Source organism: Lathyrus oleraceus, chromosome 4 (assembly GCF_024323335.1).
Source record: "Lathyrus oleraceus cultivar Zhongwan6 chromosome 4, CAAS_Psat_ZW6_1.0, whole genome shotgun sequence".
In the NCBI taxonomy this organism is placed as follows: Eukaryota; Viridiplantae; Streptophyta; class Magnoliopsida; order Fabales; family Fabaceae; genus Lathyrus; species Lathyrus oleraceus.
The window spans coordinates 351129944-351152403 of NC_066582.1; the positions used below are offsets into that span (position 1 = coordinate 351129944).

The 22460-nt window shown below is 37.8% G+C and overlaps 1 protein-coding gene across 1 annotated transcript; it reads right to left on the minus strand.

Annotated features, from left to right (window-relative positions):
• Positions 1 to 6756: 6756 nt before the first annotated feature.
• LOC127075441 (peroxisomal 2,4-dienoyl-CoA reductase [(3E)-enoyl-CoA-producing]) lies at positions 6757 to 9116 on the minus strand. The gene is made up of 4 exons (XM_051016901.1): positions 8676 to 9116; positions 8374 to 8543; positions 8061 to 8283; positions 6757 to 7230 (listed from the first exon to the last, which is right to left on the minus strand). The coding sequence occupies exons 1-4, from the start codon at positions 9019 to 9021 to the stop codon at positions 7076 to 7078; spliced, it is 894 nt and encodes a 297-aa protein (XP_050872858.1). The 5' UTR covers positions 9022 to 9116; the 3' UTR covers positions 6757 to 7075.
• Between the last annotated feature and the right edge of the window lie 13344 nt (positions 9117 to 22460).

The following is a 22460-nucleotide window of genomic DNA, read 5'->3' on the forward strand; positions in this document are numbered from 1 at the left end:
TGACAAGCCTTTTGACTTACCTATTCTTTCTCCAGAATACAAGTGAGATGCATGGGAGTCTTGGCTGGCTTGCTTTCTGACATGTCAAATTTCTTCAGAAGATCTTTTATGTATTTGCTTTGATAGACATTTGTGGCTTCTGATCTTTGATTGATTTGAATCCCTAGAAAGAACTTTAGTTCTTGCATTAGGATCATCTCAAATCATGTCTGCATTAACTCCGAAAATTCTTGGCAAACAGAGGGGTTAGCAGAACCAAATATTATATCATCAACATAAATTTGACAAATCATAAGATTGTTTTTGATGTTTTTACAAAAGAGAGTGGAGTCCACTTTGCATCTAATAAAATCATTTTCCAGAAGAAATGAACTAAGTCTATCATACCAAGCTCTGGGAGCTTGTTTTAGACCGTAAAGAGATTTCTTAAGTTTAAAAACATGCTCTAGAAGTTTTGAATTTTCAAATCCAGAAGGTGATGGGCACACACTTCTTCAAAAATATAACCATTTAGAAACGCACTTTTGACGTCCATCTGATATAATTTATGGAATAGTTTACAACAAAAGATACAAGGAGACGAATAGATTATAACCTTGAGACTAGAGCAAAGGTTTCATTGTAGTCAATTCCTTCTTGTTGACTATAACCTTGTGCTATCAGTCGTGCTTTGTTTCTGACCACTTCACCCTTTTCATTTAGCTTGTTTCCGTAAACACATTTAGTTTCAATCACATGCGTTCCCTTTGGTCTTGGTACAAGATCCCAAACGTCATTTTTGGAAAACGGATCAAGTTCTTCTTTCATTTCCAGAATCCATTCTTTGTCTTGAATAACTTCTTCACATGATGTTGGCTCTACCAAAGATACTAGTCCCAGAAGTGTTTCGTCAGAAACATTGAATGTTGATCTTGTTCTGACAGGTTCATTCTTGTTTCCCAGAATCAGTTCTTCGAAAACACTCTGCCTATTTCTTTGTCTTTTCTGATTGTTTGTGATTTCAAGTGCCTCTGAAGTTCCTCTTTCTGCTTCTTCAGATTCTTTGGTCTTTTCGTCAGAACCTACAAGTGTGATCTCAAGATCTACAAATTTCTCAACTAGCTTTAATTTTTCGGAGTCAGGCTTATCATCAAATCTGACATGTATTGATTCTTCCACAATTTGTGCTTCTGTATTGTATACTCGATATCCTTTAGAACGTTTTGAGTATCCCAACATAATACATTTTTGTGCCTTAAAGTCAAACTTGTTCAGATTTTCTTTAGTGTTCAGAATAAAACAAGAGCATCCAAAAGGATGAAAATAAGAAACATTGGGTTTTCTTCCCTTGCACAGATCATAAGGAGTCTTCTCTAGAATAGGTCTGATGGAGATTCTAGTCTGAATGTAACATGCTGTATTCATAGCTTATGCCTATAAGTGCTTAGCCACATTTGTCTCATTGATCATGGTTATGGCCATTTCTTAAAGAGTCTTATTCTTCCTTTCTACAACTCCACTATATTATGGAGTTCTAGGATAGGATAAATCATGGGATATTCCATTATAGTGAAAAAGTTCTTCAAAAAGTTTGTTTTCAAATTCGCCACCATGATCACTTTTGACTCTGATGATCTTATAGTCAAATTCATTTTGCACTTTTAAATAGAAACTAGTGAACACGGAATGTGACTCATTCTTGTACCTTAAGAATTTCACCCATGTCCAACATCTATAATCATCAACAATGACAAGTCCATACTTCTTACAATTGATTGACGTTGTCTTAACAGGTCCAAAAAGATCAACGTGTAGACGTTTCAGAGGTCTGGAGGTAGAAACAACATTTTTGGTTTTGAAAGTTGTTTTAGAATATTTACCTTTCTGACATGCTTCACAAAGAGCATCTAAAGAAAACTTCAGCTTAGGTAGGCCTCTGACTAACTCAAGTTTATTTAGCTGAGAAATCCTCCTCGTCTATGTCACACCTATTGCTCTTCATTTACAAACATCGAGCATTTTACGTTTTGATTTTTCAAATATGAAAGTTTTATTTTATAAATGTTGTTTTTCCTCTTTCCAGTGAAAAGGACTGCGTCATTTTTCTGATTAACGGCTTTGCACATATTTTGATTAAAGATTATATCATAACCGTTATCACTTAATTGACTTAACAAGTTATGAATTAGTCCTTCAAAATAAAGGATATCAGAAATAGAGGGAAAATGCCAATTACCAATTGTTCCAGATCCTCTGATTCTTCCTTTCTGATTTCCTCCAAAGCCTACGAAACCAACATCTTTAAGTTCCAGGTTTTGGAACATATGATTTCTTCCCGTCATGTATCACGAGCATCCAGAGTTCAGGTACCATGATTGGTTTTAAACTCTGTTGCACATGATATCTCTTCAGAGTCAGACTCTCTTCAGATGAACTTCCAAAGGTAGTGGCCTTGAATTCTATGTTTGCTTACTCCTCTTCAGAATCAGATTCTGAAGCTTCAGATTCAGAGTCGTCCCATGTTGTCATGAGTCCTTTCTTCTTTGCTTTGAAATAGTTCTTCTTGAAGCCTTCCTTTTTGGATTTATCCTTCTTTAGCTTTGGACATTCATTTATGTAGTGTCCAAGCTCTTTGCATTCATAGCATGTCATTTCCTTGTTGGGTATGTCACTAGAGGTTGAATCTGGATGTTCTCCCTTCTGTCTGGGCCTTCTGAAGTTATTATTTATTTTCCCCCATAGCTGTTTGATTCTTTTGGAAAGAATAGATAATTCCTCTTCATCATCAGAATCTTCATTCTCGGAGTCATCATCTTCTTCTTCTTCTTCAACTTGAAAGGCTTTGTTCCGTTCTGGCTTTCTTCTTTTTGATCTAGACTTTAGAGCAACAAAATTTCTTTTCTTCTGAGGTTCATGTTCTTCTAGCTCTATTTCATGACTTCTAAGAGAGCTGATAAGTTCTTCTAGACTTATGTTGTTCAGATCCTTGGATAATTTCATAGCAGTAACCATAGGTCTCCACTTCTTGGGAAGACTTCTTATTATCTTCTTGACATGATCTGTTGTAGTATATCCTTACTCTAGAACCTTGAGTCATGCATCTAAGATTTGGAACCTTGAGAACATAACTTCAACAACTTCATCATCTTCCATTCTGGAAGCTTCATATTTCTGGATTAAGGCCAGAGCCTTAGTCTCTTTAACTTGATTGTTGCCTTCGTGCATCATTTTCAGGGAGTCAAAGATCTATTTGGTTGTTTCCCTGTTGGTTATCTTCTCGTACTCGTTGTAGGAGATGGTATTTAACAGAATGGTTCTTGATTTATGGTGATTCTTGAAATCACGCTTCTGATCGTCATTCATTTTGCTTCTTGGAATAGGAATACCAAGTTCAGAGTTGGGTATCTCATATCCATTTGTAACCATATCCCAAAGATCAACGTCGTAGCCTAGGAAGAAACTTCCAATTATGTCCTTCCAGTCATCAAATTTTTCTCCATCAAAAACTAGAGGTTTTACGTTGTAGTTATCTCTTTCATTTGTGTTAGCCATGGAGTTTTTCTCACCTTGGGTCTCTCTACAAGGTTAAGTGTTTGATTCAAAAATCAATAACATAACTGAAGCTCTGATACCAATTGAAGGTAGAGAAAAATAAGAAAGGTGGATTTGAATTGTTTTCGCATTGATTAAAAACTTTTTGCAACACCAACACACACCAAATAAATGCTAACAAAAAACATAATTTATCCTGGTTCGCTTGAAATTCAAAGCTACTCCAGTCCACCCGACCAAGGTGATTTCTCCTTCAATAAGGACGTAATCCAATAATCTCAACAGATTACAAAAATGTCTAAGAGTTTAACAACCTCTTATCCCTCTCAAGTATACAAACCTAAACAAGTCACTTGAGGAATTACAAAGAGTTTCAGGAATACAAGTGTTTGAATATATGCTTTTAGATAAGCAGCATAAACACACGTTAAGAACAATAAAACAATGACCACACAATTTGAGCAACAACTCTTGTGTGAAAACTGAATATTACATTGAAAGATATGAAAATGTTGTTGTGTATCGAGTGTTGTAGATTAAGATCTATATCTCAGCAGGTTGTGAGGAGGCCTTTATATAGCACTTTGAGATGATATCATTGGAGGGAAATTAACGGAGATTTCTTGCCAGTTATTGGAATTAAAGATATTAAATTTCTTGTCCTTTCCATAGCAGTCTTGGAATATAATTCATAATTTCCTTTAAAATAATTGTGCTAGAATTAGAATGCTTCCTGAGTAAGTTTCTGATCCGGTGATATCAGATAGAGTGTTGAGCATGAATCAGAGTGAGCATGATTAGAGTCTTTGAGCATAGTCCATATATCTCTTGCAATCTTCAGATACTCTTTTGAATAGTCTTCAGATGTTCTCTTGTAGAGTCTTCAGATATTCTTTTGAATAGTCTTCAGATGTCAGAGCTTGAGCTTCAGCGCCAGATTCTGTATGTAATTGCTTCTTAGATGTGTTCTTGTTCAGAGTCAGATCTAATTTCTTCATGTTGGATCAACTTTTCTGGACTAAATCAGATGCCAGATATTAGTTTCCTCATATTCATTTTAACTTAGAGACCTGCACACTTAGAGAAAATTATTAGGGTACCTAATTGTTTCATTCTTTGTTATCATTAAAACTTAGAGATATATTACAGAATCAAAATCTTGTTCTAACAAGAGTCTCATACGAGTGACGGTCGCTTGAACTGGGTTTGAGTCCCATAGAGGACCTGATATCCACCATGAAAGTTGAATCATACGAGCATGCATGAACTGAGTCTGACCTAGACGTAGGTTTGTTTGGGGATTGATGTTTCGTGAATCCGAATAATGATTGTTTCAGTTATGAGAACTCAAGTGGCATGTTTTCATACGTTGTGGATATCCCTTAGATACTTAAGTTATAGTTATCTTATGTGAGGGACACACAAGTATAGATAGATGAAGACTTGAGTTAGAATCGATTAGAAAACCCTATAGAGACGAGTGGACCCATAGGATAAGAGAACTCGCGGAGATTATTATCTCACCCTAATATTATTGTTGTTTTTTAGGTTTTACAGGTTGAATTCAAAAGAAGTTGATGGCTGGTGTTTCGAGGAGTTATGATCATTGTGATCTTCTGTTGTGGATTTTTTTAGGCTTATTTGTATCATGTATGTTATTGTCGTATTCCTTTTGTTGGACATGTGCATATAATGTTGTCATTACGCACTTATGTTGTATCAGTACCAAATATTAACATCTATATGGTATTATTTATGATATATATTATATGGGGTGTTACATTGCTCTTACATAACTGACTCCTGAATCTGAATTTGGTTTCCACGACCATATTTATATTTTTGGGGGAATTTTATCGATATTTTTTCTTTCCTTTTGGAACAAATAAACCTTGGCGGAGACTTTGTTTATTAGTTCGAGCATTTGTTACGCTCGAGTATTTTTTGCATCGCAATAAGTATGAAACTTCATTTTTATTTGTATAAGAGGGTTCAAGAGTTTAACCTACTAAAATCTCTTAAGCATTATTGGATTCTCTCAAGATCAAATCTCGGAGAGAGGATTATGTCATTTCATTTCGACTGAACCTCTATAATATTTGTGTCATTTCTCTTACCCTTAAACATTTACTTTTCATATATTTTCGCTGCTATCTTTCAAACGTTTTATAAAAAATGTTTTTAAACTCTGATAATAATAAATAAATATTTTCAAACTATCATTTTTCTAAAACCCATAATATTTCTGTTATTGATGTATCTAGTTTAGCTAGTGATTAAGATATGCTTAATGTGGTACCTATGTTTGGGCCGGTAAAAAGTCACATTCTCAAAACACAACACTTATCCTTGAATCAAGATTTTGCAGGAAATCATTGTCATATCCACTGTCAGAAAAGATATTTTATGAAAGTCTTATTAAAATGTTGAGCCTGCAAACTGTTACTAAGAGTAGAGATTATGTGAAGTTTGTCACCTTGTATAATATTGAAGTGGCTAACTGATTTATGTAACATGCATGAACTCATTCTGCCTTAGAATATGGAAAACATTATTTTATCAATTTGTTAAACATGCTTGAGTCTCAGGCTATCCAGCTATCTATTCGTGTTCCTCTTTAATCTTTGGTATTTTGAGTGTTCATGCTGAGTCTCAGCCATCCGGCTATCTATTGGTGTTCCTCTTTAATATTTGGTATTTTGTGTGTTCAAATGAAAAGTATTGATACTTGTGATGGTGATTGATGTTGCCCCAATAGTGTTGTCTTTTAGTTGCAAGTTGGTTGTTGGGAACATGTTGCTGACATTATTATATTTATTATTGCTCGTGTTGGTGAAACGGGTCTGATGTTGCTTCTCTTTTAGGGTCTATGAGAAATCATATTCTCCAAAGTATTGATTCATGAGGGAAATGTTTTTTCAAGAGATCATAGACACGACTTTTGCAAGAAAGAATGTGTGTAAAGCTATTGTCAAACCATTGATTTTTTTTCTTCTCATTCTTTAGAGGGTTGAAAATGATTGTTGGTTCGGCTATTCACTCCTCCTTTTTGGAATAGGGGATGTAATTATGTTGACACTTGTTTTTTATTAGCAAATTATGAGTCTGCATCGCACAATTTCATGAATTTTTCCCTTGCGAAAAATAGATTTTAGGAACATATCTGTATAATCAGATGAATGCACAATGTTATTTGAAAACCTTTTTAAATTACCAATCATGAAATGACTAAATATGTGTTTATTAGAATGTAATCACTTGCCACATATCACATTCAAAGTTACACCTGAATTTGAATACAGTTCCAACAATCACAGAAAGCATAATGCAATGCACAACCATGTGATCTAACAATGACTTTTTTATTTTCTGTTGGATGTAGCTGCAACTTGAAATTATCATAATTGATATATCTAAGTTGGAGAAAGTTGAACTTAGTAATAATTTCAATTTATAAGTTACCGAGATCATATCCTCCATCCATTGTATCGTTTAAAGAAGTAATCCCCTGCGGTGTAGAGGGTCTAATACTGAATCTGCTGGCTCACAGCTTGCTTTTGGGAACTCCAACTGGTTCATTTCTGGATTTCTTTTCTAGTGCCCGCGATACTTGCCTCACTGCCTCTTTCGGTATATGACGAGGCCGACTTAGCCAAAGTCCACCATCAACTATCATAGTGTTGCCATTAATGAATTTTCCTTCACAGATTTAAATAAATTAAGTTTCCATAGACAAATACATAAATAAATAAATGAAAGGAATAAAATAATAACTATTGTGGTACCCAGAAAATAATTGTTAGAACTTAGAACAAGAACACCGAAAACTAAGGAAGCTCAAAACAAAAAACCAATAGGAAGAAAAAAAAACAGATTGGTTTTATGTTGAGATGGACCAGGGAAGACGATACTTGCTATGGAGAGATATCATATGAATAAACATACCTTTAAATGGTTTAATTTACTTGGGAAAAATACATGACAAAATATGTACATAAATTGTGCGTAAGACTTTAGACAAAAAAAAAGTGTTCAAATCGCTTACACTCAGAGCAGTCAAAGATACAACTAGTGTGACAACACCAGTTAAAGTGATCAATATCCCTATTAATATTATTACATAATTATATCTTGCAAACCTAACATATTTTAGATTCACAACCAGATCTCTAGAATGCCAGCAAAGCAAAAATCTGTGCAATAATCATGCAAGAAACCTTAACAACTTCTCCTTGACTTTGAAGGAAGTTTTGAAAATGTGTTTCGAGGCTTTGAGGTGCCTTTGTTCATTTTACCCAATTTTGAAGAAAGAGAAAGTGAAGGAAAATTGGAAAGTAAGATGAGAGAATATGAAATAGAGAGATAGAACCAAAGGCTCCATGCCTTTGGCGCCTAAAAGGTAGTCAAACCCATCCCATTAGTAGATGCCTTCTACTCTGCTATATGGTGAACATACTTGTGATACTAGTAACCATTAGTTACTAACATGCATCTTAACATTCTTACATTAACTAGACAAAGTTACCAACCTGCATCTGATACTAGGTAGACAGCAGCCATTGCAATATCCCATTTCTCCCCAATTTTAAATAGAGGCATTTCTTCTCTGGCTTTGCTACCTAATTCTTCAGGAGCCAGTTTAGTCATGCCAGGAGTGTCACTTATTGGACCTGGTGCAATCCCATTGACTCTAATATCATAATCTGTTCCCCATTCCAGTGCCAAGTTTCTTGTTGTTGCATCCACAGCTGCCTGTTGAATAAACAAAATTTAAACTTGAAAGAGTTTAATGGACTCAATGTTAATTTAAGAAATAGTTTTTGTGTTTTAAAGAAACAAAACCTTAGCTGCCGATACGTGAATTTGATACCAAGAAGCTGTATAATGCAAGGTAGCACTAATGTTAATTATTGCTCCACCACTAGAAGAGTCCCTTCCTGGTCCCCCTTTCTTGAGATATTTAAGTGCTTCATGGCACATAGTGAATGTGCCAACAGAATCAATATCCAAAACTGCAAAAACAATTAAAATTGATCACCAACTCAGTCTTGCAATAAAATTGATCCCAATTTATCTCATTTTAGGTCAAAATAATACACATATTTTCAAAATCGCAAGTGTTAGAAAGGGAAGAGAATTGTTACCGGTTCGAAATCCATTTGGGGAGAGATCCTCGGCCGCGGCAAGAAAATTACCAGCAGCAGCATTAACAAGAATATCGATCCTACCGAAACGCTTGAAAGTGGAATCGATAACTCTGGCGGCATCTTCTTGCTTCCTGACATCACCTTCAAAACCAACGGCTGGGATTGAAAGCGATTGGAGAACAGAAACAGCGGATTGAAGAACTTGTTTCCGACGACCCATGAGAGCAACGGAAGCACCATGTTTCCCTAACTGTGTTGATATTTCAAACCCGATTCCCGATGCTCCGCCTGTTATCAGCGCTACTTTTCCTTTCAATATATCAGATTTGAATGGTGACTCCATTGTTTGATCTCTTCGCCGGTGCTGTCTTGCGTTGCGGTCGATAACTTTTTTGTTTTCTTCCACTCAAACGCCAATGTGCCGGCTTTAACACCTCTTGTCCTTTTTTGTTTTTCTCGTGGGTCCCTCGACCAACTAATTTAATTCATGCCTGCCCGGTCAACTGTTTAACAATTTCGTAAATTTAAAAAGTATTTACAATTTTTATTATTTATTTTATCAAATATTTTTAAAATCGGACGGAATCTGTCATTCAAACCACTTAATTAGAAATTGGAAGGCTCATTGATTTGATATAATTATCAAATTGTAAGTTATTGAATAGAAATTTTTACAAAAATAATCAACTTTTTAAAGAAAAATCTCAAAATACCTCTGGTTTCAAAAAAAATCTCAAACTACTCCACTTTTAGAAGGAGTCGCCAATTAAATTGGAGACTCCTCTTAAAAATTGAATGGAGGCGCCAATTAGATTGGCTAGGGCAGGTACCCTATCCAATTGGATTGGCGCCCCTGTGTAGGACTTAAGAGGAGGCGCCAATTCAATTGGAGCCTCAGTGTAAAATGCATTTTTTTTATAAATGGTATACGTGATAGATAAATTTGATATATGACCAATTGATATTAATAAAATTTGTCGTTTACACAAAGAAGCCTAATGGTGATGACCGGGATCACCTAACCGACCTCCGGTCCCACATCCTCTAGCTACCCTAACCCGTGGCCCTAACCCACGTTGATGATTCGGTACCGGTGTTTGAGCATCTGAGGGGCCAGGAGTGTCACTTCCAACTACAAGAGAAGGCTTGTTGAGGTAGTCAGACAAGTCGGCATAGTCTTTAGTATGCATCGATGGTGTACCGCCGTAGTTGAGCTCATGACCCATGCCAGAGAAGTTGGGTTGTGGATGACTCATTGATGGGCGACCGGGACGGTTGAAGGGAGACATGGGTGTGAACGATGCGTCGAGGAAAGGTTGGAAAGGTTGTTGGGGTGTTTGGTAGAGATAGGGTTGTTGGATGTTTTGGTTTTGTGAGGTTTGGGCTTCTTGGCTATGGTAGGAGGAGGGGCGGTTGGTGTTGAATGATCGTTGGGTGTTCTGGCTTAGGAGACTTTGGTAGGGTGATGGGGTGGGTGCGAAGCGATGTTGAGTCTCAGGTTGATGGTCAATTTGTTGGTGGTGGTATGGGATATGCTCTTGGTATTGGGGTTGAGTGTATGGTATGTTTTGGTTGTATGTTTGTGTGTTGGTTGAACGGAACATTTGACGGACAGGGGGTTGTCTGTATCCGGTCTGACACTGTTGTTAGGGGTTTGATGTTGAGGTGTCAGGTGTGTAAGTCATTTGGCGTGGGTCGTACAAGTACATATCCTCGGCGATGAACTGAAAACCAACTGATCTGTACCAAGCCATATAAGTACGACTTGGTTTTTCTTCAGTTGGCATGACTGCGTCAGTTAACACATGGTCATGATGGTGCTTCCATTTGCGACACTCCGATCTTGCGAAGCTTTGCCATGGATTGAAGTTCCATTGGTCGTTAACTTTGTGTAGATGCCATTCACCTAGGCTAGCTAGGGGATCTGAGATGTTTTGGGGCATACCGAACTGCAGCTTCGAATGATCACTGTTGTGCATCTCCACAGTTGTGAACCGTATTATCGGTGTGTATGCAGTCCATACGGCCGCGTCTTCAGCGTTGACCTGGTGGTCATGATCCAAATTAAGGTATGGACACCAAATAAACTGAAATGTGAAAGAAGATAGGATTATAATCTAGGTAGAAGAAGTTAATAAAATATAACGAAATTATTAAGTTATTTTCCTTACGTCTGTCGGTCGAAGGTGATTTAACAGGTTGCGATACTGAGTAATATAGTGTCTTGGACATTTGTTGTAACTCATACCACGTGCAGACCATCTACATGAAAAAGTCAAAAAATATTAGTTAGAGATAATAATCTTTAAAGAAGTAACTAAAGATATAGCAATTTAAACAACTTACTTTTGTGCATACGGAAATGTGAAAGGGTTGTTGTTGACTGGTGCTAGGGACGGTAGTCTTGACCAACCCCATGAGTGCAGCAAAACAGCACATCCAGAAAATGTAGATGTGAGTTTTTGCACAAGGAGCTATAGAGATAGGCTAGACAAGCAGATCCCCAACTGTAACTTCCTATTCTATCTACATGTTTAAGTAAAGGTAAATACATAATATGCATGCTAGAACCACTACCTTCGGGAAATAAAAACGAGCCAATTAACAGCATAATGTAACACCTAGTTTTTATTATTCGAGCATCTTCGGCAGAATGCTCATCTAAGTATAAACTATTATAGTACGACTTAAGGCGTGAAAGTAGTATACCTTGACCTCTTGTGTTATCATCTAACAAATCAGTCTCCAAGAGATCCATGCAAATTGAATTTGCATAGTTGGCTTTACCATTAACAGTCTTACCTTCAATGGGCAGTCCCAAAAGCATGTAGACGTCTTCTAACGTCACGGTACACTCACCAGTTGGGAACCAAAATGTGTGTGTCTCTGGTCTCCATCTTTCGCATAAAGCTAGAATGAATTTGTTATCTACAGAACAAGACAAAATCTTGCTTATATGACCAAAATCGGTGAGTTCAACATAAGGTTGAATCATCGGGTCCATATGGACATATTCGTGGACCCGAGTCCGGAACCTTGATACATCCTATAAAATAAAGAACAAAAAACTTGACTAAGTTGGTATGTTAAAATAAAAGGGGGTTGGTGAAGATGAAAGATAAAAAAGTTAACAAAAGAAAAAACTTACATATGTTGCGATGTTTGCAATCGTTCCTCTATGTGATTCGCCCATTGTGAGGATAGACATTTTATCGGGGGTTGGTGTAGATGAAACTACAAGAAGTTCTTGCAGATGAAATTGTAGAAGAAGTATTATAGAAGTAGTGAGAGTGATAGTGTGGAAGAAGTGTTGATGGAGTGGATGTATTTATAGGCAAATGGATGGAAGCATGAAAAGTTGTGCTTGCATGGTGTCTCCACTTGAATTGACGACCACGTACAACCTTTAAGAGGGGTCGCCATTCAAATTGGCGCCTCCATAGGGACATGCATGCAAGACCTAGGTCTGATTGCTTGGTTTCGAGGTCTGAATGCATGCTTTAACAAGGTGTCGCCAAATGGATTAGCGCCCATGTGCAAGAAATGAAGGGGGGCGCCAATTCATTTGGAGTGTGTGTCTGCATGTCTGACACGTGGTTGTCCTCTCTCTTGCATGCTGAACATGTCACTTCTTAGTAGCTTGCATGGTTGACACATCATTTCGGAGTAGCTTGCATGTGCGACACGTCACTTCGGAGTAGCTTGCATGTGCGACACGTCACTCCGAACTAGCTAGCATGTGAGACACTTCACTCCTCTATTTAAGTGTCTTACTATCAACATCCAAGACATTTCACTCACATTTGTCTGCAGCAAGAAAATAGTTTTTATTTGCACAATGTCATCTTCACCAAAATACATTGTCAACATTCACTGCAACGGTGAAACATACGAGTCTGAGTTGTATGGTTTTTGTTTTCGAAACACTGATACAATTAGACTGACGATCAAGATAAATGCAAATTTCTTGCATTTGAAAAAAGAATACAATCCTGTTTAGGATCGAGTATTGTGTCAAAGATTACATATCAAAATCCAATATTTTTTTAGAATAGTCAATGCAAGTTTTTTCCCCTAAAGGTACGAGATGATGAAGATGTTGAATACATGTTTGTTAGTCATGAACATTCAGGCTGCAACTGTATTGAGTTGTACATTACTCTTCAACCATGTATACCATCTCAGCAGTCACAAATAACTAGTCAGGATGAATCTGGTGAATTTGATCCACAATGGTCAGATGACGTCAACCCAGAAGCATAAGACAGAAGTGGATGTCGTTGATGAAGAAGAAAAGGATATCGAGATACAGGTTGATCACATGCTGAACAACGACATTGAAGATGATGATCAACCACCACCAATACCTCCTAGTCATGTCTACAATCCGCCTCAACATATGACAAATATGGATCTGCACGACGATGAAACATCCAACAGTGTTTTCTATAATCTGTATCCGAGATCAGAAGGCGAATTAAAGGTGGGGGACATGTTTCGTACCAAAGAAGAATGTGTTCTAGCTATCAAAAAATTCCACATGAACAACTTTGCTGATTTTACAGTGAAACGCACTGATTCTAGAAGGTATCTTATCGAATGTCGTAACATGCTTTGTAAGTTTCATTTGGCTGCGTCTTACAAAAAGAAAAACGACTCTTGGGAGATCGCTTTAATAGACCCACCTCACAGTTGCATTGCAACTAACATTGAGCAAGATCACCGCAAACTAAGCGCAGCGTTGATATGTTAAGACATTCTGCCGTTGGTTAATAAAGACTCATTCGTGAAGGTGAGTATAATTATATCTTATATCAGAACAACATATAATTATAATCCATCTTATAAGAAAGCCTGGATTGCAAGGACAAAGGTTGTTGAACAAGTTTTCGGCAACTGGGAGGATTCATACAAGGATTTGCCACAGTTTTTATGGGCACTAAAAACATATGTCCCAGGAACTGTGGCAATTATGGAGACATTGCCAGCGATGATGCCAGGCGGAACCTGTGCTACAAGTAATAGAATCTTTCACCGTCTCTTTTGGGCATTTGACCCGTGCATCAAAGGTTTCGCATTCTGCAAACCTATTATTCAAATTGATGGCACTTGGTGTTGGTGTAAGCCCTAGAGGCCAATACTTTTGGTACTTGTATCGAATTATTTAAAGGCATTTTCTTTATTATGGTTGATTAATAAAGTCCCTGGAATAGATAGTCCGTTTAATGTATTAAGTCTGACTTAATCATGAGAACACATTAAACATAAGGACACTATTCTTAAAGTATCCGTAGTCGAGCTTTAGTGTGAAGTGGGATAACACTAAAGCATTAAGACTATTATGTTTGTAGACTGATGATCACATCTCATGGATCATGGATAAAGAGTTATCAAGTCTTAAACATAGGTATGATTATTAGGAGTAATATTTATACCGGATTGACCCGCTATGAGAATACTATATAGAAAGTTATGCAAAGTGTCATAAGTTATTCTCATGGTGATAATAGTGTATACCACTCTTCGACCTGAAACCACTATGGATCCTAGATGTAGAGTCGAGTGCTTTATTGCTGATCCAACGTTGTCCGTAACTGGATAACCATAAAGACAGTTGATGGGTACTCCACAAAGCATGCTGAGGGACATGAGTGTCCTAGATGGAATTTGCCCATTCTGCGTAACAGGATAAATGTCTATGGGCCCAATATTGACCTGGACAAGGATGACACGGTCTATACCTTGTGTTCAATATAGACATAAGGGCAAAGGGGTAATTATACACATAATTATTATCACAGGAGGTTTTGTCAGATCACATGACATTTTCGTGACTTGGGTAGCAGTGATGTGTTGCTAGATACCGCTCACTGTTTATTATGTTAAATACGTGATTTAATATAATTGCCAACGCCGCGAAAACCTATAGGGTCACACACAAAGGACGGATTGATGAGAGATAGAATAATTAAGGAACATCGTAAGGTACGGTGTACTTAAGTAGAATACGAAATATGGTAAGGTACCAAGTACTTAAGTGATTTTGGCATATTATGAGATATGGGCCAAAATGCACTTAAGTGGGCTTTTTGGCTTGAAGCCCACACAAGTGGTTCTATAAATAGAACCCCTTGGGTAGAAGCATTGTAACTCACTGAGACAAAAAACACAACTGAAGAGTTGGAATTTCGTATCTCTCTCTCACTCAAAGCCTTCATTCATAACAGCTAGCACTGCGATTGAAGGAATCCGTTCGTGTGGACTGAGTAGAGACGTTGTCATCGTTCAACGTTCGTGATCGCCCCGTGGATCTGTATCAAAGGTTTTGATCATTATCAGAAATCTGCACCAAAGGTTTGAATCACCACAAGAGGTAACGATTCTATCACTGATCATGCCCATTCGTAAGGATCACTAAATGGAGAAAATTTTAAATTCCGCTGCGCCTTGGATGGCAATTCTCCTACAGTGGTATCAGAGCCACTTACGAAACCATGAATCTGATATTTGTTTTTGTTCTGTAATAATATGATTAAAGACAGAATGAATCAAAGGTTAAATTGAGATCGATCAAGTTACATATATGTGATATATGTAATCCTGATGCAAAATACATTATATATGATATAGTGTTCTCGTTTCGTTCATTCAAACCCTCGATGATTGTTTTCCTTTGAGCGATCAATGGTCGTTTGCTTCTTGATCCGACATTAGTATGGTGAAGCAATGACGTGTTGATCAATCATACTGAATTAACAATCGAGATGTGTTTGACGGTCTGAAATTGGTGCATCAGGGTTAGTGACGGCACAAGGGTTGTCTTGTCAGAGAGTTGTGCGATTGGGGTTTGACTGCACAAGAGTTGTGCGTTCTAAACACTTTTCCGAACAGTGTTAACCGGTTAACGTGTATGGTTAACCGGTTAACGAGAAACTGAATACAGCCTTCTAAACATTTTTGGAACAGTGTTAACCGGTTAACGCATATGGTTAACCGGTTAACGGAATGCGAAATAAAATTTTTGAGATTTTTAAACAGTGTTAACCGGTTAACGCATTTGGTTAACCGGTTAACGCAAGGTGGAAAACAGTTTTCCAAGACATTTTCAAACAGTGTTAACCGGTTAACGCATATGGTTAACCGGTTAACGCAAGGCAGAAAAGAATTTTCTAAAAGTTTTCAAACAGTGTTAACCGGTTAACGCATATGGTTAACCGGTTAACGCAAGGAAAAATTCATCCGTTCGGCTAGAAAAAGTGTTTTGAAGTATCAAGTGTTGATACGAAAAACGACGTCAATTTTAAATGAGTTGTTCATTAAAATTTTCGAGCAGGGGCGCTGCCCCTTCGACCCTGCAAGGGGCGCTACACCCTTGACCCCTGTCTGCTGAACGGTCAGCGGAACCACCGTCCGCTGTCCGGGCAGCGGAACACCCGTTCCCGCTGTCCGGGCAGCGGACCCCCGGCTAACTCTGCGTAGTGTGATCGGTCGTCGAAATTTAATTTGATTTTAATTAATTAAAGGAATTAATAATAATAATAATAATAAAGTGTTTATTATTGTCTTGTGGTGATCGGTTATGGCCTTAGTTTTCCTTTATTCTGCTTTGGATTTTTAAAATACGACCTGCGTGTCGTGCCTCTCTCTTAATCTCCTAAATGTAACTTCTTTTCTCATTTCACTCCCTCGTATGTAAAACGAGTTTCTTTCATGTAATGTAATGATATGAAGAAAGCAAAGAAGTCAGTGCCAAAGGAGGACAACCTTGAAGATCTTGCTTGGAGAAGCTTAGATCGTTGTAGGTTAGCTTAGGTTCTCTCATTGGCTTGGGAGAACAATTGCGCTAGGGGCCATAACTGTTTCATTTTGTTTGTATGTATGTTGATGCATGTGAATGTATGTTGATGCATGTGAGAGACGGTTTATATGATAAACAAGCCGGTGAGATCAGAAAAATTGCAATTCCCTCAAAATAAATATTAAGTTTTAAGCTTTCCAAGTTTTAACACTCATCAAGACTAGTATCGAATAATGTAGGTTTCGCCTACGCGAGGTGCATGTTCTATATTAGTAAGGTGCGATGGGATAATTGTAATATCCAACTGTTAAAACAATGGGTCAAACTTAACTAAACAAATTATAATAAGATTATATATATGTTTAGAAGCAAGAGTTGGGAATGATCCATATGATGGATTAGAATAAGGAGTTATTCACCCAACTGAAATTTTTGAGAGTTGTATGAGATACAATTGGAAGGAGTTCCTACCTAAATAACCTAGTTTTGTGTAATCCGCCTACGCGGACTTAGAACGAAGTGAAATATGGATCTCGACCCACTAGAAAATCTTCCAACGGGATTTTCCGAATCAAATGATGAGGGTCATTTGTTTTGAGTAAAATAGTGGGAGCATATTTAATTAAAGGCCTAATTGAATATGTCAATGATACTTATATTTTCATTAATCCTTATGTAGATTACCATGACAGCAAACACCTCTAACAACATCCTGCGATCAATCCTTGATAAGGAAAAATTGTCTGGGACAAATTTCCTGGATTGGCACCGAAACCTGAGGATTGTCCTCAAACATGATAAAAAGCTGTATGTCTTGGAGACACCTGTTCCTGAAGAGGAACCTCCTAGTTCTGCACCTAAGGCAGAAAGAGATGCTTATAAGAAGCATGTCGATGATGCCAATGAAACTGCTTGTCTCATGCTAGCTACCATGAACTCAAAATTGCAAAAGCAACATGAGAACATGTCAGCGTTCAATATGATCGAACACCTGAAGTTGCTCTATCAAGAGCAAGCAAGGCATGAGAGGTTTGAAGTTTCAAAAGCCCTTTTTCAAAGCAAGTTAGCTGAGGGAGCCCCTGTAGGTCCCCATGTACTCAAGATGATTGGGTATGTGGAAAACCTTGAGAGATTGGGTTTTCCCCTCGAAAAGGAACTTGCAACTGATTTGATCTTGCAATCGTTGTCAGATAGTTTCAGTCAATTTGTCCTAAATTTCAATATGATTGATATGGACAAATCTCTTCCTGAACTGCTCGCCATGTTAAGAACTGCCGAGCAGAATCTGAAGTCAAAAGGGAAGTCCATTCTGATGATCGGAAATGGAAAGAGACATAACAAAAGGCCCACTAAGCATAGTGATAAGGGGAAGGGCAAGGAAGTTCCCAATCCCATATCCACTGCTGCTTTGAAGCCTAGTGGAGGCATAGCAAAAGAAGGCACCTGCTTCCATTGCGGTAAGACCGGACACTGGAAGAGGAACTGCCCAAAGTACCTGGAAGATAAGAAGAATGGAGTAGAGACTTCAACTTCAGGTATTTTTGTTATTAATTTATCTACTTCTGCATCATGGGTATTAGATACTGGATGCGGTTCTCACATTTGTACAAATGTGCAAGAACTAAAAAGGAGTAGAGATTTGGCAAAAGGTGAAGTCGACCTATGAGTTGGCTATGGAGCAAAGGTTGCTGCTTTAGCCGTAGGAACTTTTGTATTCACTTTACCTAGTGGTTTAATAATTCAGTTAGAGAACTGTTATTATGTACCTGCAATTAGCAGGAATATTACTTCCATTGCTTGTTTGGACAAGTTTGGTTTTTCATTTATAATAAAGAACAATTGTTGCTCAATTTATTTGAATGATATATTCTATGCTACTGCACAAATGAACAATGGACTATATGTCCTTGATCTTGAAATGCCTATTAAAAACATTAATACAAAAGGGTGAAACCTAACGAGTTAAAACCAACTAGGTAAGAATATTAAAACTCTTCGATCAGATCGAAGTGATGAGTATTTAATCCTAGAGTTTGATGACCATCTGAAAGAGTGTGGGATCCTATCCCAACTTACTCCTCCTGGAACATCCCAATGGAAGGGTGTATCTGAGAGAAGAAATCGAACCCTGTTGGACATGGTCCGATCCATGATGAGTCACACCAATCTTCCAAACTCCTTTTGAGGACATACACCATTGACATCAGCTTACACACTTAACCGTGTTCCATCCAAAAGGTTGAAAAGACACCATATGAGATATGGAGTGGTAAGAGACCACATATGTCTTACATGAAGATTTGGGGTTGCGAAGTTTATATGAAACGACAAATTTCAACTAAGCTTAAGCCCAAATCTGACCAATGCTTATTTATGGGGGTATCCTAAAGAAACAAGAGGATATTACTTCTACAATCCTTCGGAGGGCAAAGTGTTTGTCGCTCGAACTGGAGTTTTCCTAGAAAAGGATTTTAATTCCAAAGGAACCAGTGGGAGGAAAGTAGAGCTTGAAGAAATTCAAGAATCACAAAGCATCGATACACCTATGGAGGAATTAGAGAAGGAAACACAAGTAGTTGTGTAAGAGCAACCTGCTTAAGTAGAACAAGACCAGCGTAGGTCAGGCAGGATACGTCACCTACCTGAGATATATGGATATCTGATCAAGGTGATGTATTACTCATGGATCAAGATGAGCCTGTGACCTACTCATGGAATCTTCGCCTTGATGGAACAGTAAAACTATAAGGATTCATCAAGAACGAAGATGAGCCTTGTGTCTACAAGAAGGTTAGTAGGAGCATGATCGTATTCCTGGTATTATATGTAGATGACATATTACTCATTGGAATCGATATCCCTACCCTGCAACAAGTAAAGTCTTGGTTGGGGAAATGCTTTTCTATGAAGGACCTGGGTGAAGCAGCCTATCAGAATCTATAGAGATAGATCATGAAATGCTTGGCCTAAGTCAGAGTACATAGACAAAGTGCTGAGACGCTTTAATATGAATGATTCCAATCTGGTTATGTGTTTTGCTTAAATGGTGGCACTGTGAGCTTGAAAAGTTCAACGCAAGATGCAGTTGCTGATTCTACAATTGAGGCCGAGTATATTGCTGCCTTAAGTGCAGCAAAGGAAGCTGTTTGGATCAATAAACTTGGCATAGTCCCTAGCATTATGGATCCCATTGGTCTCTATTATGATAACAATGGTGTTATCGCACAAGCTAAGGAGCCTAGATCTCACCAACGATCCAAACACATACTTAGACGTTGTGTGAAAATATGTAAAGTACCTACACTTGACAATGTTGCTAACCCACTGACAAAGCCTCTTGCGCAGCAGAAGCATGATGGCCATACTAGATCAATGGGCATACGGGGTATGCCTGATTGACTCTAGTGCTAGTGGGAGATTGTTGGTGTAAGCCCTAGAGGCCAATACTTTTGGTACTTGTATCGAATTATTTAAAGGCATTTTCTTTATTATGGTTGATTCATAAAGTCCCTGGAATAGATAGTCCGTTTAATGTATTAAGTGTGACTTAATCATGAGAACACATTAAACATAAGGACACTATTCTTAAAGTATCCGTAGTCGAGCTTTAGTGTGAAGTGGGATAACATTAAAGCATTAAGACTATTATGTTTGTAGACTGATGATCACATCTCATGGATCATGGATAAAGAGTTATCAAGTCTTAAACATAGGTATGAATATTAGGAGTAATATTTATACCGGATTGACCCGCTATGAGAATACTATATAGAAAGTTATGCAAAGTGTCATAAGTTATTCTCATGGTGATAATAGTGTATACCACTCTTCGACCTGAAACCACTATGGATCCTAGATGTAGAGTCGAGTGCTTTATTGCTGATCCAACGTTGTCCGTAACTGGATAACCATAAAGACAGTTGATGGGTACTCCACAAAGCATGCTGAGGGACATGAGTGTCCTAGATGGAATTTGCCATCCTGCGTAACAGGATAAATGTCTATGGGCCCAATATTGACCTGGACAAGGATGACACGGTCTATACCTTGTGTTCAATATAGACATAAGGACAAAGGGGTAATTATACACATAATTATTATCACAGGAGGTTTTGTCAGATCACATGACATTTTCGTGACTTGGGTAGCAGTGATGTGTTGCTAGATACCGTTCACTGTTTATTATGTTAAATACGTGATTTAATATAATTGCCAACGCCGTGAAAACCTATAGGGTCACACACAAAGGACGGATTGATGAGAGATAGAATAATTAAGGAACATCGTAAGGTACGGTGTACTTAAGTAGAATACGAAATATGGTAAGGTACCAAGTACTTAAGTGATTTTGGCATATTATGAGATATGGGCCAAAATGCACTTAAGTGGGCTTTTTGGCTTGAAGCCCACACAAGTGGTTCTATAAATAGAACCCCTTGGGTAGAAGCATTGTAACTCACTGAGACAAAAAACACAACTGAAGAGTTGGAATTTCGTATCTCTCTCTCACTCAAAGCCTTCATTCATAACAGCTAGCACTGCGATTGAAGGAATCCGTTCGTGTGGACTGAGTAGAGACGTTGTCATCGTTCAACGTTCGTGATCGCCCCGTGGATCTGTATCAAAGGTTTTGATCATTATCAGAAATCTGCACCAAAGGTTTGAATCACCACAAGAGGTAACGATTCTATCACTGATCATGCCCATTCGTAAGGATCACTAAATGGAGAAAATTTTAAATTCCGCTGCGCCTTGGATGGCAATTCTCCTACACTTGGTTATACGGAAAATACAAGGGTACTTTGCTCATGGAGGTTGCACAAGACGGCAACAACAATGCCTTTCCCATTGCCTTTGCTCTTGTTGAAGGTGAAACGGTTGGTGGATGGGGTTTCTTTCTTCGACATCTCAGAACGCATGTGGCTCCACAAGCCAATCTCTATTTGATTTCTGATAGACATGCTGCCATTGAGAGTGCATACAACAACCATGATAACGGATGGCATGATCCTCCTTCTACCCATGTCTATTGCATCATACACATTGCACAAAACTTCATGCGTGCTATAAAAGATAAGAATCTTCGCAAGAAGGTGGTGAATGCTGGGTATGCTCTAACTTAGCCGTCATTTCAATATTATCGTGATGAAATTAGACTATCTAATGAAGACGCAGGGAGATGGCTAAATAACATACCAGTAGAGTAGTGAACAAGGGCATTTGACGGAGGTTGTCGATGGGGCCATATGACAACAAACCTTGTGGAATGCATGAACGGGGTATTCAAAGGAATTCGAAATCTGTCGATAACTGCCTTGGTAAGATCGACCTATTATAGGTTGGCTTCTACGTTCGCAACCAAATGTGAAAGATGGAGTGCGGTGTTAATGTTCAGACAAGTATTCAGTGAGTGTTGCATGAAGGTCATGAAAGAGGAGAGCATCAAAGATAGCTCACATGCTGTAACAGTGTTTGACCGTCATAGGCAAAATTTCAGCGTCCAGGAAATAATGGATCACAACGAGAGGAGATGTTGAAAGAGTATATCTTTGGCAAATATTTTTGTATCGTATCCACAGAGATTAGGTGATATTACCGCCGTTCGATAATTCAAATGTTTTAAGTTTAGAAAGTAACAGGTTTGTTTTGTTTGGAAAAATATCTTGTTAATCAATTTTAACATAAACTATTAAGTGGTTTTAGACAAATATAAAAGCTTGGCAAGATTGGAGTTCACTATTTCAAATATCTATGATTCACTATGATAAATAATTAGATTCAAGATTATTGATGATGTTCAAATATCCTCTCAAAGTCATTTATGTCTAAATGATATCGTGATAGTTACTATATTGATCCTTAGACGATCTCTCCACCTAACTATCAATATAGTAACCTTGAATGTTCAATATCAATGAATAGTAATGGATAAATCTATCTCTACAACTTATTCACTACTTGAAAATCTGTTTTATGTCTAAACT